At 37.1% G+C, this 20,367-nt stretch overlaps 1 protein-coding gene across 8 annotated transcripts in view; it reads right to left on the minus strand.

Annotated features, from left to right (window-relative positions):
- Syt16 (synaptotagmin 16) overlaps positions 1–20,367 on the minus strand; it is a 290,398-nt gene that overhangs the window by 33,455 nt on the left and 236,576 nt on the right. For all 8 annotated transcript variants that reach the window (XM_074067834.1, XM_074067835.1, XM_074067837.1 and 5 more), the window contains 2 exons: positions 6,554–6,766; positions 1,547–1,800 (listed from right to left, as the gene is read on the minus strand). In XM_074067834.1, coding sequence (XP_073923935.1) covers positions 1,547–1,800; positions 6,554–6,766 — 467 coding nt within the window. The remainder of the gene's footprint in view (positions 1–1,546; positions 1,801–6,553; positions 6,767–20,367) is intronic.

Genomic DNA, 20,367 nt, shown 5'->3' on the forward strand with positions numbered 1-20,367 from the left:
ATTTGAAGTTCTACTGTAGGAGCACCAAATTACAGTTTTTGTCTCAAAATAGATAGGAGGTTGAATGGAGCACACAGAGATGTCTGGGTATTTTTGGAGTCTGAGAACATTTAGTACCCTCAACACCGATCTTTTTTTAAGGCTCCAGGAGGTAGGTAAATGGGAGGTTATGTTGAAAAGACACTTCCAAGCCTAATGGCACGATTATCAAGGAGACAAAGCATCAACAGGCAGGTAAATAGTTCTGTTTTGTTTTTGTGGTGAGGTAGCCAAAAGAATATTTTTAAATATTCTACAGAATTTGATATGACTCTTAACAATGAAACAATTTGGAAGCAGATTTTTTTTTTCTCTTTCTCTATCTCTTTTTAACAGAGCTGATAAGGTTAATAGCTTTGGGTGCCTCTATAGGAAGCACTACTTTTTTAACAAGCCACAAACCACATATCTGAGTTACCATTTCTGGCTCTCAGCAGAAACACCAACACAGAGGCACAGATATACCTCTTTACAAACTCCCCACACAGCCTTATTATGTCAGAACATCATTTTTTGAAATTTTCTTTTGTATTTCTTTGAACATTTTTTGACCGTGACTACCTGGATCCTATTCATCCCATTTATTTTCTCAGGCTACTGCTAATCAAATCCATTCACCTTTCTCTTCCTCTATCTCTACAAATTATATAAACTTAAGTTTTATATACTTACATGATTTATTTTATTACAATTAATTTCACCACTATTTAATACCTTCCAATGTCATAGAATCCTTACAGGAAGGATGGATCTAATAAAGAATAACTATAAAGGTCTGTAAGATAAAACAATATAAAATCCTTATAGTACCTGGACTATATTAACTGGTATCCTTTTAAGTGGTAGCTACTACCATCATCACCTACAGCCATCTTTCTGATGGTTAGGCATATTATGGTCAGGCTTTAATTGAAGAAGAAATGTGGAAAACATATCTTTCATCAGAAATTTATAACAAAACAACATCAATGGCCAGAGGTTCATTACAAATTAATGGCATCTCCTAGACCTTCGATTTGATTCAAAGTTAATAAATATACTAACACTACAGAATTCTCATCATAATATCATGAATAATTTCATTTGGAGGGCCATTTTAGTTAAATTCTCAAATAATTTTCATTCAAACAGCTGTAACTCATATTCCATTTTTCATGAAAGAAATAAGCCAGCCTTTTGAAAGTCCTAAAAATTCTTTTGTATAAAAATAAACCTGTAAGAGTCCATTCTGTCACCATTCTTCCTCATTTTTTCCCATCATTCTTCTTTTTATTTCCATTTTGAAAGAAATGTATTTATGATTCTTTTGTTGATATGTGTAAGGCCTTTGGGCATCTGAACAAAAATTTATTTCAAATAAAAGATTTTAAGGTCAAGGCAATGCTTACTTTCTGGAGAAATTTGGTGAGGGAAAGGAAGAGGAAAGAGACCAATGAGGAAAAAAAAAAGAGAGAGAGACCAATGAGTACACAATACGAAAACAAAGAACAGAAAGTAAATAACTTGCCTCTGGACTACACACGGAGGAGCTGTCAGTGGCGTAAGAATCCTCAAAGCCCCGGTTGTTAAAAGCTGTTTCTGTCTCCAAACTGCCCTCTGTAGACTGACGACTGAGGCTTCTAACCACACTGGTCCCTTGGTAAGATGGACTGTGGTGCCTGATATCCCCCCTCTCACATGGAGACTGTGAGGTGGTAGAGATGGGTTGATCTTCATAAGACAGAATCTCAGAATAACTCAGTTGGCTGTTTCCATCAAAATCTAAATTTGTCATAAGAAAACAATTTCAAATGCTTTATATTTTTACGCCTTTTTACCTAGAGTCCAAGCAATTGTAACCACAATTAAGACTGCAGAAACAAAACCTATCACAGTTAACACCTGCTGAAACACAATCCCACCATACACTGGGTAAACATGGTCCACATAATCAAAAAGACCATCAGTTCAATATGTGGCATAAAAGTAGGTTTGATGCTTCCTAATTGTGTGAGTATAAAGAATTAACATTTATGTTAAAAGAATGAAATAAACAAGCTAGTGTTTTGTTGGAGTTAAAAACCACAAGACTTCAGTGATGGATCTAGAAAGCAAAAATAGTAATCTAACATGAAGACCAGTCTCCTGCTCTACCACTGTTCCTTCTCTCTTCCACATCACTTGTATTGCCCCTGTGTTCAAAAGACTTCAGTGGGAGCCAGGTGTGGTTGCACACAACTGTACTCAAAGCATTCAGTAGGCTGAGGCAGGGGAAGCTAGAGTTCCAGACCAGCCTGGGCTACAGAGTAAGACCCTGTCCCCAAAAAACAAAAGTCTTCAGTGTTCTCCCAGTTCTCAAAGTTCTCTACTTGATCCACTGAAAGAACACTGCACTTGAATTCAGACAATCTGGGTTTAAACCTTGTCTCTACCTTAACAACTTGAACCAATATTCATAGTCTCTAAACCTTTATTTCCTTGTATAAAAAATGATAAAAAACCATTCCAGGATCCTTGAAGACACATGAAATAATATGTATCAGGAAGCCAGCAGGTTTCCCACAAACATTATCCTTGTTTACCTATCTGGCTCAAACTTGCCTCTTACAACTCATCAAGCCCCAGTTTCTACTGCTTCTCAACTCACAGTCACCTCTGGTTTCACTGCCTTATGAGAATGCTAATTATGCACTTCTGTTCACAGCAGCCCTCAAGCCTTTCCTCCTTACCCTTTCCTTCCTATCTACCCAAAGCACCAGGTAGTACTGAGCCATCCCTCAGTCCTAGGGCTCAGTGTTTTTCTCTTTTCTCTCTCTATCTTTCCCTCTGTCTCTCCTCCCATACTGCCATACCTCCCAACCCCTGTTCACCCCATTTTTCTCCCTCAATGTCTAGTTGCTCTCAGACAGTAAGGAAAAATGGACAAGTTCCTCCTAAGCAATAATCTTCACCCTGATTTACCACCCATGCTCAAAGAGCAGCTAAGATGTCTTTTCTCTTTGGCCTCCAGTCCCTTCCAGCAGTCCTCATCCAAGGATGCTCTTATCCAAGGATAAGAGAAAATTAGAGGTATAACAGGATGAACAAGCAGGATGGTAAAGTAGATGTTATAAACCCAGCTCTTATGCATGCACTGTATGGAGCAATTATCTTCCCATTACACTTACAACCTTGGGTAGAACATAAGCTCCTGGAAGCACTAAGTCACATACCTACAGCGTAGTCCCCATCAGCCATGAAGGCAGTATTATGGAGTGTTGGTGACAGGGGTTAAACAGAGTACAGGACTTGTATACAGTAAGAATTCCAACTTTAAAAATATATCATCCTATGCAGACCATATAAAAACATTTTCAGGCAGATGTCCTTGGGACAGAACCTTAGACTCATGATTTAGGATTTTTCAAAACCACATCAGGCCACTGAGAAATTCCTCTATTTGCTTTGTTATTCTTAAACATTCAGTTCAGGTCCCTTGGAAACATTTTCAGAGGATACCACAAGAATTCTACATCCATGCTTTCAGTTATTTGGCAAACACACTTTTAAAAGGCAACAGAAAATGACAGAACAAGAGAAGCTCCACATGCAAAAATCTACAACATGAAGCAGAATTTTCTTTTATGTCTCTAATTAGCACACCCATTCCTCTCATACATGAACAGTAGAATGTTCTATTAAACAGCGGGTTATCCATCAATGTGTATAGCACCCAGCAGGATTTCAGCATAAAATCTAACTTGGCCAAGAAATTACCCCTATAAAATTATCTCATGAGTTTAACTCCTATAGTGATAATACCTAGATCAGTACTAAGGGAATTTTCAACTGCTACTTTAAGCCTTGAAGCATTATTCATAACTGAAAAACAGAAGAACTATATTAATGTAACAAACCATTTTCTGTGACAGACAAGCAAGGAATGAATTAGAAAAGCAGTCAGACTACAAGTAAAGCTGCAAGGAGGAAAGGGAAAGCAAGTCACCTTTCCATACCTTTAAATTAATTCCAGGCCTTTAAATTAATGAGGATCGTCTCACCTAAAACACATACACACACACACACACACACACACACACACACACACACAAATACACAAAAGTAATGGCTGGATGTCAGAGAAATTCATTCCAGTTTCTTAGAAATTATAGGTTATAATTATGTCACATCAACTATATTTATTTGAGCAGAGAAATTCTTTGGTTTAGTTTATAATCCACTTTGATGGAATGAAACCCTATTACACAATTATTTTGTTTCATACTACAAACTCTCATTCCCAACACTAGCCATATATAAAGATTTCTGCTTACTGTCTATGGTGGTCAGTTTTATGTATCACCTTAGCTGGGCCACAGGTACCAAGTATTCAATAAAACACTAATAGGTATTTTGAGGGTGTGGTTAAAGTCCATAATCAGTTGACTTCAAGTAAAGGAAATCCTCTTATATCATCAGTCTGTTGAAAGGCCGTAAGAGAACTGGGGCTCCCCTAGAGAAGAAATTGCACCTAAGAACTGCGGCATCAACTCACTGCTGAGAGTTTGAGCCTACCCTTCCTGACAGCCTAATCTGTGGATTTTGGAGCTGTGTATTTTTGTTCCCTAGCCAGCCCCCATGACCATAAGCCAATTCTTTGCAATAAATCTCTTGAAATACCCATACACACACACATTTGCAATCAAGTACAGGTACATGAATAGATGCATTCCGACTAGTCCTATCTCTCTGGATGGACCACAAGGGATATAGCATCCAAAAAAAAAGAAGAACTGAATAGAGATTCTGGGGAATAACTGAGCTGCTGCTGTTAATGATGTCAAGAAGGGTAGGTTCCTAAGGATTAACTATCATTAACTAGCAAAAATAAAGTTATTGCTCAAAAAACAGCTCAAGTAAGTGGCCTAGCCCATCTTTCATGCTTAAAGCCCTTACACTCAGCCTATCATTTCAGACAATTTGCACCAAACCCGCAATGATATTATCAGGAATATATTGATAAGCAAAGCACAGTAACTCTAAGTCAGATGCATGGGACAAAAAGAGCCCGTGCCTAGGATATGGTGTTAATAATGTCACCATTTTACAACCTATCTGTAGCTCATTAATGGTTCAGAGGTTACTTGGATTTAGACTTTTAATTTCATTTTCCAACATGTTTGAATCATTTTTAAAGTGGAAGCAATTAAACTTTACCTTAGAAAATATTTATGGTAGAATGAAATAGCTAAATAGACAATAAAACAAAAAAGAAACCTTCTCTGAGATGCATGCTTAATATTTTCATTATTATTTATCAGGGAAACACATCTACTGATATAAAGATAAATAAAAAGAAATAGAAAAAAAAACAAGCAATTTAAATTACATTAATATTTCCATGGCATTTGAGACCAAAAATTTGCCATGAAGATCCTGCTGATTTTCTTCAAAATTAACAGATAATTCATTCAATGTTGTGGAGTTTTTTCCTCTCTCCAATAAATAAAAGTTTACCTTTTCTATCACTATATGTCAAAAATTCAGAATTACCAGTTATGACAAGAGATAAGTTATTGCTGATTCCAGGAAGGGTGAGGGTTAAGTGGTTGTCACAGCTCTCAGAAACCTTGGATACTCAGGCTTAAGTATAAATCAGAGCCCAGACACTCAAGACTTCTGGGAAATGGGGCCATCAGCTTTAAAATTAAACAAGCAACTCCCAGGGAATCAACTGTTATTAACTTTCATTAGCTAACATTTGCCCTCTTGATGGAGCAAAAGGAATGCTGTGATATAGCACCAGGGAAAGAGAAAAACCAAGAGAGGAAGTGAGGAAATGACAGCAGGTCCACAGCCATTGATACTGTGGTTTGGTTACACAAAGCCAATATTTATTAGCCTACCTTGGGCTAAATAGAACAGCAACAAAATATGTTATGTTGGGTTATGTCAATAAGTCAAATGACATGACAGAGAGCAAATCTTCCCTGAAGAAAAATAAGGGTCATTTGTTAACAGTCTAACCTTTTTTTCTTTGTTCTTTCTCTGCCTGTCCTGTTCTCATCAAATCAAAAATTCCCTTTTATATTCTCTCAATTTCAGTGCTCTCATTTTTCTCTGTCTAGTGTTGAAAACATGAAAGATGTACTATTATTCCCCCATTGGTGTGACTGACCACATGCCCAAAAGGGAAAAAAAGGAGATGGCTGGAGAAGTCAGGTCACTGAGACCAGTCATGAAGATGAAAGGTGGGACTTTTTCGGTAGCGTTTTACTCACTGTACTTCTCAGAGCCTTCCCTGTTCTATACCTGTGTCTATTTAGAACTTTGGGTCTATAGATGTCAAACACATGCCTGACCTTTGCTGGACAAAGCATGAAGAAATATTCTACTATTCTTTTTGTATCCTCCCTGCAGTTTATTTTACTTTACTTTGTTTTCTTTTCCTCTCTGGACTCTTAAATTCAGAGTGTAACATTCAAACAACTCAGAAACACTCTTACCATTGGCCATCCCTAGTCTAGTTAGAGGGAAATCATAGTATAAAGGATACCTTCACAGGCAGATGCTTCAGGGCTATCTTCTTCGTGGGTAGGGAGTGAATGGTTGCATTTTGATTTCTGGCCCAATTCTGTTGGCTTTCCTTTCTCAGATGCTTCTGCACGGAAACTCTGGGATCGGGACACAGAAATCTCAAATTGTCTAATCACATCCTCATTGCTGTCAGAAGATGTAGATGGCTCTTCATCATCCCCAAAGCTGTTGACTAAGAGCAAACAAGAATCATGAGTCTCTCATCTGGCTCTGTGATCCAACAAAGAGACAGACAATCCAGGAAAAGGAAAGAAGAACATGAATGATTAGTCTTGATCAAGCAAGTTCAAACTGGATAAAAAGGATATTAAGCACTTCTGAAACAGAAATTTGACTTCAAAGGGATGAAACAGGAAAAAAGCTCATGGAGATAATTAGAAATGGATGGTAAGTACCCAGGAGAAGATACTGGGGAGCTGTAATCAACACAGTCAGCCCTGGACTTCAGCTGGGCAGCCCTGCTGATAGCTTATGTTGTTTACAAGGATCCATAACTGGAAATAGGACATGTGATAGCACATTTGCCTCATGTGCAATTCTGTGGGAAATATGTTTTTCATCTCATTTATTAAAACCCACAGAGCCAAGCCCCACTTCAGAGAAGAGATAGTTGCAACTACAATTTTCCAAAAGCTTCCTACTTTTGAAAAAAAGACTCATTGTGTGTGTGTGTGTGTGTGTGTGTGTGTGTGTATTTTAACTGATTTGTACTACAAATGTTCTTAAACTTTCTCAGCATCAAGACTCAACCCAAATACCCTTTGAATTATTTTTTAAATATTTGAGGTTTACAACGTGATTCTATGTTGTACATGATGCTGCATATAGATAGCAAAATGATTACTGTAGAGAGGCAAATTAACATATCACGTCACAAAGCTACTTTTTTGTGTGTGACAAGAGAAGCTAAAATCTACTTATTTAACAAGTTTCCCTAATAAATACAACTTTACTAACTAGAGTCTTCATGTTGTAAATTAGATCTCTATACTAGTTTATTCTACATATCTACTACATTGTATCCTTTGACCTGTATTTCCCCATCTTCTCCTCCTGCTCCAACCCCATCCTTAGGAACCACTATTTATTTCTGTTTCTGTATGTTTGCTTTAAAAAAACAAAAGATTCCATATATAAGTAAGAATATGCAATTTTTTTGTGTGTCTGGCTTATTTCACTTGGCACTAACTCCTTTTGATCCATCCATGCTGAAGGAAATGGCAGGATCTCCTTTATAAGGCTAATAATACTCCATTGTGTGTATCTATATGTACACAAACATGTCCACATGTACGTATCTATGCAAAGGCACATTAACATGCATACACACACATTTTTGGTGACACTGGGGTTTGAATTCAGGGCCTGACTCTTGTTAAGCAAGCTCTCTATCACTGGAGTCACATCTCCAGCCCTTTGCATGGTGCATATTTTTGAGATAGGATCTTGCTTTAGCCCCAGGTCAGCCTGGACTAAGATTCTCCTATTTGTGCTTCCCACATAGCTGGGATGATAGGTGGGTGGGTGCACAACTACTGTACGCAACCATTGCTTGAGATGGGGGTCTCACAAACTGTTTGCCTGGGCTGGCCTTGAACCATGATCCTCCCAATCTCTGCCACTCTAGTAGCTAGAATTACTGGCTTTAGCCACCATGCTTGGCTTTCACATCACATTTTTTTATCCATTTCTCCATCAACAGACACTTGCCTTGTTTCCTATCTTGGTTACTGTAGGTAATAATGCAATGAATATGGGAATGTTAATATCTATACAAGACAGTGATTTTTATCTCCTTTGGGTGTATTCTCAGAAGAAGGGCTGCTAGGTCATATAGTAGCTCTATTTTTAATCTCTTTAGGAGCCTCCATACTGTTTTTCTCAATCACACTGTACCAATCTATGTTCCTACCCACAGCACATTAGGGTTCCCTTTTCTTGTTATCTTCCGTCTTTTTGATCATAGCCAAGCTAATGAAACACCTTTTGAATTATTCATACACTTTACCACACCTTCACACACCAGCACACTGACCCTCCTTTAGTTTCTCCAGCACACTAAGAGTGTGCCTGCTTCTGAGTTCTCTCCTTTGATGCTCCTTCCGCCTTCCCCAGATATTTATGTGGCTGGTTCTTTCACATTCAGGTCTCAGCATGACTGTCACTTCTTTCCAAAGGTTCCCCATAACTAATGCCTCTACATTATGTAAAACAACGCCTGTTGCGCAGTAAATGATTAATAAATGCATGTTAAATGCTGAATAAGCTGGTTGAGCCCCAGTGTGGTCTCAAACCTGAGCACCCATGTGCATTCACACACAGTCCCCTGTGCCTGGCACACTCTTTTCCAATTTCCATCCAGACTAGTCAGAATCTAACTCATCACTGAGATCTCAACCTAGACATGATTTCTTCTGGAATATCCTTCCTTGACCTCTGAAATCAGGTGAAGGGCTCCTTCCATTTGTTATAAAAGAGTTGTCTATTCTCCACCATCAAAGATCCTCCCACAATGTGGGAGCATTACCTACCTGACTGCCAAGGGTTCCACCATTGGTACATACCATGAAGGCAAGGAGAAGGGCCTGCCCTTGCATTCAGGCCCTATGTCTATCTACACCAGGCCTACGGCAGATTACTTTGTGTTAGCTGAATATGAACTGTAAACTATAAATAATGAAGAACAATTTTAAATCATTCTTCCTTCCATCCAAAAGTCATTTAGTGATTCCAGAAAAGAATTCACAGATGGGTCCTGAAGACCATTTCTGAATCAGAAGCTGAGAAGGAATCAAAAGCTGTGTTTTTCAATGAGAGAAAATACTTTTTAAATAACAGCCTGGTCGAAACATGTATTCTCTTGGCTTGCTAAAGAGTTGACATTCCTAGATCAAGTATAATCTCAGCTACTTGGGAGGCAGAGGTAGGAGGAGTGTGGGTCAAGGCCAGCCCTGGCAAAAAGAAGTTAGTGAGACTATGTCAGAGAACAAGTCAGGCATGGTTGCTCACCCCTGTAATCCATGCTATGTGGGGGGGCATAAGTAGGAAGATCACAGTCGGAGGCTGGTCTAGGCAAAAAGCACAAGACCCCATCTGAAAAACAACTAAAAACACAAAGTGCTGAGAACATGACTCAAGTGGTAGAGCACTTGCCTAGTAAGTAGAGCTCTTATTTCAAACCCCCAGTACTAAGAAAACAAAAGTTGACATTCCTGAGGTTCTTTGGAAGGTAATAGTAACAAACACTAATTGCTTTTAATGTACCAGGCACTATTCTAAGAGCTTTACACATATTCAATCCACACAAAATCTCTATTAGCACTTCCATTTTCCAAGGAAGAAAATGGAGGCAAAGAGAAGTCTGAATGACTAAAGATTGTATTACCAACAAGGGGTAGAACCAAGATTTGAACCCAAGCAGCCTTGTCTCCAGAGTCCAGCCTTGTCTCCACATCCCTGGAAAGAATTCTAACCCTGCTTACTCACAGTAACCAGCCACTGTAGCCAAGTTCCTTAACCTCTTTGGCCCTGTCTCCTCAGTTTTGGACCTCCAAGGTTGGGATCATTTCCTGGATGTTTTCTAGCCCTCCAATTCTCCAAGTGCACAGTTCCTGTTTGACAGGCATCAATATGCAATCTGCTTCTCCCTGGTCTTCTCAGCAGAGCATCTGGGTCACATCTATTTTCTCTCTGTCAATTTTATTGGCCATATCCAACACCATGGTAATACCTGAAGTGTCAGGAGAAACTAGACTCACCAATACTCCAATAACCTGCATACGTGCCATCCCACCAGAAAACCACACAAGGAGCACTCTCTTAGGCCTCCATATGCTAGACACAGTACTCTGTTATGGGATGGACCATCAAAAACTCAACAGGAATAAACTTAAACACCCTCCAGCTCTAGAGCACTGGACCAACTAAGCACCTGGGAGATAGTCAGAGGTATGTGTGTGGGAGGGGTGGTGAGTTAAGACAGCCATCAGAGCTCTTTCCAGCTCTGAGATTTCATTCTATTTATATTGTTAGGCCAGTTGTTAAATTTTAAGTACTCCACAAGTCATCCATTTCAAATAGGTGAGCCTAGACTGGTGGAGTGGCTCATGTGGTAGAACACCTGCCTAGCAAGCATGAAGCCCTGAGTTCAAACCCTAGTACTGAAAAAATGAAAAATGTAAATCAAGTAAGCCCATAACTTATCACTTAGAAAATTAATAATTAAAATTAACTTACTACTATATGGACCTGCGTTGTTTTTTTGCCATGAGTCAATCATTCATAGAGCTCAGATTCTCCTCACCTGATATAATAATCAGATAGCAAGTCTAACCTTTGTTATATACTCAGCGTATATATCAGGTACTTCTTGGGAATTTGCATATTCCATTTAATCATTGAAAAAACTTCATGAGTTAGGGGCTGTGATGATTCCCATTGTACAGATGGGAAACAGGCATAGAACAGTTAGGTAACAAAGTTAGGAAGGGAACATGGGACTTGAACACAGAACCTGTGTTCTCAACCATTGTATATATCATCAAATATCATTGCATCAGGAAACTAGAACCATGTCTAGCTTACTCTTCTGAGTGAGGTGATAGGGAGCTCTGCCACTTGCCTTGAAATCTGCCAAGAGGCTGTTTCTTTGTGGATAGATGAAAGACGAGCACAGATCTGGGAAGAACAGTCAGTCTGTGTGGGTGTGAATGTGTACAGGCAGGCTGCAGAAGAACTGGCCTATTCCTCCCTGTGGGATTGTAAATACAACTGCACATGCTATTCTAAGCCTCACTCCCCAAGGACCTCAGAGAATTCTCAGTCTAAAAAGGAAATCTGTGATTTCTCCCAAATGCCACTGAGAAGCAATAGTGGCACTACTACAGTCCTCAAAGTAATCCCTCACATAGCACTTATCACGAGGAAGGCACTGTTCTAGAAGCTGACATGTGTTACTTACTTATTCCACACAATGCCCCAACTAAATACATACTGTCAACATCCCCCTTCTATAGATGAGAAAACTAAGGCACAGTGAGGTTAATAACTGGCCACAATCCTAATAGTTTATAAGTAGTAGACAATAATTCAAGCCCAGATTGTCTTGACCAAAGTCAATAGTTTCTCAAGAAAAAAAAAAAAACTTCTTAAATCTTGGACAAAACCAACCCAACTGTGTTTTATCATTAGGAAAAGGAAATCATGTAGGCAACTGAGGCCAATAGGAAAAGGGGAACAGGTACTAGAGAAAAGGTTAGATCAAAAAAGAATTAACCTAGAAGGTAACACCCACGCACAGGAAATCAATGTGAGTCAATGCCCTGTGTAGCTATCCTTATCTCAACCAGCAAAACCCCTTGTTCCTTCCTATTATTGCTTATACTCTCTCTACAACAAAATTAGAGATAAGGGCAAAATAGTTTCTGCTGGGTATTGAGCGGGGGGGGGGGGGAGTGGGAGGGGGTGGAGTGGGTGGTAGGGGAGGGGGCGGGGGCAGGGGGGAGAAATGAACCAAGCCTTGCATGCACATATGAATAATAAAAGAAAAATGAAAAAATAAATAAACAAATAAATAAATAAATAATAATAATAATTAAAAAAAAAAAAAAGGAAAAGGAAATCATGTAGGTTGGGTCAAAAAGGATTTTCATGAGCATCTATTCCTTAATTTTCATGCACAGAACCCAAAGAGGTAAAGTGATTTGCACAGCGTCATAGCATGCAGGACCAATCCCATGTCTCCAGAATTCCATACTCAATGGTATTACCATATAATTTTACAGTCTTTCTCCCTGATTTTTTTAATCAAATTCAAATCTCAACTGTTTGAAAGATCCTACTTACCTGTATATAATGCAACTATATAAACAACTAAATAGCTGATCTGGATTTGACTTAATCTGCGAAAAAACAGTCTCTTCTAAATTGTGGCACTTACTCAGGATAAGACAGTATTTTCTGAAGCACCATGTAAATACCAAGTTCAAATTCCTTTCAAGCTAAAAACCTCATAAATAGCACAAAGGCAATTTTTATCAAAATCTTCACTCCTTCAGCAATTAGTTTGGCAATATACCCCTCAAACTACATAATTATCATGAATGTAGATATATCTTGAGGTTGAAATATTGCTCATGTCACTCAGTTAGAATTCATATAGACCTTAGATACCATCCAAACATCTACTACCAAAGAGAAGTCAGAACCTTCTGCAGTCTTCGGAGACACAGCCACCTAAATTTACACCTTTGTTCACATACTGCTGAGTAGCTGCTGTGAGCTTCTTGCACTCCAGGGAGTTCATGGTGACAGGCAACCAGAGCTATGTGACAATGGCCTATCAGTAGAGATCCTTACCGCAATAAAAACAAAAGGTTCTCTCTTTAACTTTCAATGAATATTTTTCTAGTTTAAGGAGGTAATTCTATCTTCATTTTCCATGTGTGAGAGACTCGAGGGCAGGTCCAGTGCGACAGAAACTGTCTGTTGAATGTAACACCAGTCAAGGTCAGAGTGGTAAAGAGGGCAGTATGTGGGTCAAGCTACCAGAATTTGACCCTGGTATTTCCGTTTGATATTTTGTGACCTAAGCAAGTTCCTTAACTTCAGGAACTTCAGTGTCCTCATATTGATATTCCTTGTCTCTTAAAATTATTGAGAGGACTAAATGAGATATATCATGTACAGGCACTTAGCACCTGCTTAATATATAACACACTAAAAAATGTTAAGTAGTATTATCATTTTCTATCATGGCATTACCATGTGTGCAAAACCTTTTATGCAGACTTCCATTTACGTGCAAAGGAATATGCTTGTTCTCTCAAGGTTTGGCTTGTTGTGGGAGAAGGGTAGAAGAAACAAAGGCTAGTACAATAAGAGACTGAGATGATAATGTGGGTTGTATTTTTCACCTTATCTCACAATCCTTCTCAAGACTGGGGATTTAGTGGTCTGTAGGAGTTAGCAATACCATCTGGAAGCAGGCAGTGCCCAACACCTGCTCATTTTGCTGCTTCTTTTAAAGCAAAAAAAAAAAAAAAAAAAAAACTTACCAACTGGTAATGCAAAGAGAGGATTTTTTTAAGCTTGTCTGCTGCTATTTTACAGATGGAGAACGAATTTATAAATGATCACTATGGCTCCAAGCTTATTAATTCCTTCCCACTCACACAGAAGCAATTGGGTGGAAGCTAGTATTGTTCACATCTTATAAACTGAAAGTGGAGGACAGGTGGGGGTATGCTGCTCTCAGTGGTACAGTACCTAGGTGTTACTTATAACTACCGTTGCAGGAAATCCCTATGATACAAGATTTGTCAGACATCCACAGCAAATATCTTCCCATAGTATCTGGATGAGGACGCAAATGAGAGCAAGAAGCTGTTAGAGTGAAAAAGCAGAAGGGAGGTCAAAGGTTACAACTGCCTATATCAGATTCTAGGAAAAATGGCCACCTTTTTAAAAGCACATTTCAGCCATTCGTGGATTCAAACAGGTTGGAAAAACATTTCTGAGTCATCCAATCTTGACTTTTTTTCATTCTATGCTCTGTGAAGGTCAAGGGCTCCCCCAGGAACCTGTCAAGGAACTTCGAGGCCATTACAGAAGAGGAAATGCAGGCAGATGCCCTGCATTCAGGGATATTTTGCGTTAGTATGTTTTATATTTTCTACATGATTCTGCCGGAGAAAAAGCAGATGTCTAACACTTTTTAAGAAGTTTTAAAAACGTGAATACTCTTTCATGCTATAGAATCTACGGGTGATGCCTCTAAAGAGACTTACCTACAGTCTAAGAGCTAGTTAGTAATAGAGGGAGGATCCACATCTGGTTCTCCTGTGCATGCCTGTTTTGTCTCTCAAATTTTGTATGAGATGTTCTGACAACTCCATTCCATATATGAATAAAGAGATGGCACATATAATAGTTAAATATGAGTGAGACAAACAGACACTCTTTCACTAAAATTAGTAACACAGACAGCACTATATAAGAGACAAGTAAGTTACAATATTGAGAATTTCAGTTCTGACAGTGCTAGAGTAATTCAAACTAACTCTCCTAAAAATAAAAAGTATAAATTCACAACAAAAATGCTTTAAACCAACTATTTGCAGGCATGTAGCACGAGCAAGAGCTAGCAAAAACTTGATGAGATTTAAATTTTGAAAGAAGGCATCTTTATTGTGTGACACATGGTTATATGGCTTTTTTCCTAAAAGCATACGGCATGAAGAACTCAGGCAATTCAGGGAGCCTTACTGACTTGAGACATCAGAGGACAAAGTTCAAGTCAGCCAGAGTTGCTGAAAATAAAAAAGGGTAAATTTCAGAAAGGAGGGAACCACAGAGAAAAGAACCCCAAAATGAACTTAGCTTAACACTTGACTCAAACCTGAACTGTTATTGCATAGGGGAGAATCCAAAGAACCAAAAAAAAAAGTAAAACAGAAGAGCCAAAAAAGGTGAATAGACATGTCAGATCCTTCCCACCTTAAGGGAGAATGAGGAAGGAGTTCCAATCTGGTCAAGTTAGAGGGGGCTGGTAAACACCCCAGGCTTTCCGTTAAAACTCTAGAGGGTTAATCTTAGAAGTGAGACTAAGAGTAAAAGGGAAACAGTCTAATTCTCACAAAGTATAAAAACCAATACCCCATTCAATAAAATGCATTATCTAATTAATTGTATTCTGGGACAAAAAGCAACTCTCTAGAGAAAGAGGTAAGATCCCAATGACACCACATTTCATCCATAATGTCCATCACAAAATCAGAAATACTAGATACACAAAGGAACAAGAAAATGTGCATAACCAAAAAAAATCCGTTAATTGAACCAATCCAAAGGTAACTCAGAGATTGGATGTAGGATACAAAATATTTAACACATACATTTTACATTCAATGAACTAAAGGTAAAAATGATGAAAATACATGGAAGAAGACTTTCAGCAGAAGAGTGGAAACTTCAAAGAACTCAGTAATTGCTCTAGACATGAAAATGTAACCTCTGAATTTGTTAAATGTCAGTAGAGTGGTTTTATAGCAGATTGGAGATGGTAATGAACTCACAGAGATCTCAGCAGAAAGCCATCCATCTGGAGGACATAAAAAATTTATCAAAAAAAAAAAAAAAAGTAAAGCCTCCATTAAGTATGATAGTATATCAAGCTATCTAAACTTTGTACAACTAGAGTCCAAGAAGGAAAAGACAAAAAAATGTGAAAGAAAAATAATGACTGAGAATCTCCCAAATTTGCTAGATAAAAATTAACATAAATTTAAAAATATTAGCAACTTAGTTCAAAACTTCAACATCAATATCAACTTACAGAAAACACAGAAGAAAAATGCTTGGGAGTAGCATGATTAAGAAAAACAACCACAGAACAATAACACAAATATAAACTGATTTCTCTCAAAGACAATGGAAGCCAGAACACAGCAGAATAACATGTGCTGAAAGAAAAATTGTCAACCCTGAAACTCAATACTCAGAGGCAATGGCCTTCTAAAAGGAATGTAAGCATATAAAAGAAAGAATTCATCAAACCTCTACTTGAAGAAGAGTTAAAGGAAGCTTTTCATGTGGAAGAGAGCTGACAGAAAAAGAAAAGAAAAGAAAAAAAAACTCATCTCTAAGGGGAAGAATGAAGGGCAATAGAAATGGTAAATAATTGGACAAACAGAAAAAAAATGATATTTTCTTCTTTTAACTTTTCTAAAAGATAACTGACTAAAGAAGAGATATAATATTACATTGTGGGGTTAATGAAGAAAAACGTGAAGTAACAGCACAGAGGAAAGGGGCAGGAAATGATTTATTCTATCACAAAGCATAAATCATGGTAAAGTGATACAATGTGAGGTATAAAGAAAAGTATTAATGCTGTGAAATAGTACATTAACAACTCAAAATAGACCTTAATAAACTAAGGATGTATATGTGATCCCCACAGCAACCACTGACAAAGAAAAATACAAATAGGTATTGATAAAAACTTAATAGAGGAATTAAAATGACTAAGAAAATAGGTGATTAGCATATACATAAAGCAGTAAAAACAATGAAAGATGAAAAACAGGTGCAACAAATTGAAAACAAACAGGAAAATGACATAACAAAATCAAGTAATGTTCATACATGAAACACAAGTGAATAAATATCCCATTTGTAACCACAGATTGCCAAACTAAATTAAAAAGAGTGAAATCAAACTATATGATGGCATGCTTTAAATATAAGCATAGACAGGTTGCAAACTGTAAGCATAAGGAATCTGGTACCATTATATTCATATCAGACAAAGTAGACTTCAAGACAGTATTATGAAAAATAGCAAAGGATGTTTTATAATGTTAAAGTGGTCATTTCATCAAGACACAAGAATTATAAATATGCATGTACCTATTAACAGGCATTCAAAATAAATGAAAGAACAGTAATAAAATGAAGGGAGAAATAAATTCAAAATAAAAGTTAGATAATTTAACACCCCCTTCTCAGTAGCTTAGCAAGCAACTTAAAAAAAAAGTAAGAATATAGCTTTGTGTTATGACCCAACATGAAGTCAATCATGATGCTGTACACTTAAGAGTGCTCGGCAATTGTTGGATGCAAAGCTCTGGAAATGTCAAATAGTATCAATTTCCGCACAACTCTTACAGAAAGTAGAGGTAGAAAACATTTCTCAATCCACTTCATCAGTTCAGCGTAATTCTAACATAAACACCTTTTGAAAAGGCATCACAAATGCAAAATATTTTATACCAATATCCTTTATGATCATGGTTACAAAACACCCTTAGTAAAATATGAATAAATGTAGCCCAGTAATGTATTTAAAGAATCATATGTTATGATCACATAGGGTTTATCCTAGAAATGCAAGGTTAGTTTAAGATACTAAAATCAATTGATATAATTCAACAAATTAACATAAAGAGAAAAGCCAAACAACCATTGTAACACAAGCAGAAAAACTTGCTAACAAAACTTGATGTTAATTTCTGATAAAACCAAATTTCGGCACATGAGGTATACTCCTTGGTCTGAAGGAAAAGGAGGAAAGGGAAATTTACTAAAATCCTACAGCTAATATCAACTATGAGAACTACTTAGTGAATTTAGCAGTCATTATGTAAAAAAATCAATTCTATTTCTATATTTTTATGTTCTAGTAACCATTTTCAAAATGAAAAATTTAAAAACTGTTTAGAATATCACCAAATGCATTAGTACTTAGGAAGGAATTTTACATAAGCTATTCAAAACTCTGACATTAAAAGCAATAAAATATTACTGAGAGAAAATGGAAAGACCTAATATTGTTAAGGTGTTAACTTCCACAAATTACTCTACTGATTTAATGCAATCCCAACTAAAATTCAAATAGATCTTTTTTGTCAAATTTGAAAAATAGATTCTAAAATGTATAAGAAAATACAAAACAACTAGAATAGTAAAATTAATTCCAAAAACAAAGTGGGAGGTAAAATCTACCTGATTTTAATACTTCCTACAAAGCTATATTAAATCAAGAAAGTTTTCTATTGGTAAAAATACAGGCTCAAATCAATAGAACAGAATAGGAAAGTTCAGAGATAGCCCCACCCCCCCGTGACTATGATCAATTATCTGTACAAAGGTACCAAGGTAATCCAACAGTGGCAGTGAAAATCTTTTCAAACTATGATGTTTGAGCATGTGTACACCTATGGGGGGAAAAAGAACATCGAATCTGTCTCACACCATGAGTACGTACATAAATTAACTAAAACTCTACTTATAAAACTTTAAACTATAAAACCCTTAGGGAGAAAAATATAGATGTGTCAAGCATGGCTGTATATGCCTGCTATCACAGCGCTTGGGAGGCAGGACGATCATGAGTTCAAGGCCAGCCTGGAGTACATAGCAAGATGCTGTTTCAAAAAAAAAAAAAAATAGGAGCAATCTTTGCAAACTCAGGATATAGAAAACCACAACCATAATAGGAAAAAAAAAAATCGGTAAGTTGGACTTCATTAAAATTTAAAATTTTTGTTCTTTGAATGATATTAAGAAATGAAAAAGGCAAAACTGTTGACTAAAGAATGTCAGATACAGGACACATATGTCACGTAAAACACTTCTATCCAGAATAAAGACCTTTTACAACTCAATAGTATAAATCAAAACACAACCTAGTAAAAATATTCTTAAAAGACCCTTCATACACTATAATGCACAAATGGCCTATAAGCAAGAGAAAGCTATCCAATTCCAGTAGTCATCAGGGTAATACAAATTAATACCACAATGAGATACTAATAAAATTTTCTGTTTGTTAATGTTTTATTGTTAACAAAAGAGCTTAAAACAAACTGACCAAAAATCAAGTTACACTGCATGGTACACAGATGCTCCTCAATTTGTAGAACTCAGAGTGACTGTGGGAGGCAGGGCGGTGGGGGTGGGGGGGGTGGAGTAGAAGGTGGAGACAAAGCAAAGGGCGGGGCAGAAGCAGAAAACTGGAAGTTTCTTAAAATTTTAAAAATGCATTTGACCATATGACAAATCCACCCTTCTAGATAATTTCCCAAGAGAAACAAAAACACATGTCAACATATTCATAGAAACTTTATTATTTAATAGTCAAAATCTAGAAGCAACCCAAAAGTTCATCAACAGGCAAACATCTGAACAAATTGTGATATATTAATACAATGGGAAAACTACTCAGCAATCAAAAGAAATTAACTATTTATACCTGCTACCATGTAAATTAACCTAAAAAGCATTAAGCTGAATGATGGGGGGAATGGCCAAAAAAAATCAAGTATAGATTATATAACTATACAATATTCTATAAATTAAAAATAATATATGATGACAGAAAATCAGTGTGACTGGAGGTGTAGTTCAAGCAATAGAGCATCTGCTTTGTCAGCACAAAGCCCTGAGTTCAAATCCCAGTCCCATCAAAAAAAAAAGTAATACAAGAAAACAGATCAGGAATTATCTAGAGTAAAGCTAGAGAGAAGGATATATTACAAAAAGGCATGAGGAAATTTTTGGAGTTATGTAAATGTTTTCTTGATGGGGTGATTTTATACTATCATCACAAGTATAATATGTCAAAACTCGTGAAATTTTACACTTTATGTATGTGCAGTTTATTACATTTCAATTGTGCCTCAATAAAGTTCTTAAAAAGTAATTAAAGTAAAGCTATGACTTCAAGCAGCCTTACCTCTGGCCCACCATATGGCACCAAGGACCTGTCCTGTTCTCTCAAGTATTCTTGGCCATAACCAATGAGGTCTAGACCTTGTCTTTCTGTTCTCAACCTAGAAAAGAAATCTGAGGTCTTGAGTATCCACCGAATTGAACATCTTTCCTCCCCATTGTATATGCCTGAGAAATTCTTCTGACTTTCCAATCCATATTCTGAGTTCCTGGATAAACCTTGAAACCCAACCAAAAATTTAGCTGTAGTCTGGTCTCACTCCTAAGCCTTTTGTTATTGAACCTTATTCTCTGTGCCAATAGGTGCTAACTCACATCAAATCCACACTGATTTTCTGTCATCATATGTTATTTTTAATTTATAGAATACAATATAGTTATATAAAGGGGTTGGATTATACAGTTACAAATGGGGGTTAAGCAGGGAGTGAGAAAATTTTATGGTTGAATACATGCAGCTGATCTTATTGACCCACAGCCCTCACTGCCCCCAGAAAATGAAAGTCATAGTCAGACCCTCTAAGGTAAAGAAAACTCCCC

This window comes from Castor canadensis, chromosome 3 (genome assembly GCF_047511655.1).
Source record: "Castor canadensis chromosome 3, mCasCan1.hap1v2, whole genome shotgun sequence".
Classification (NCBI taxonomy): domain Eukaryota; kingdom Metazoa; phylum Chordata; class Mammalia; order Rodentia; family Castoridae; genus Castor; species Castor canadensis.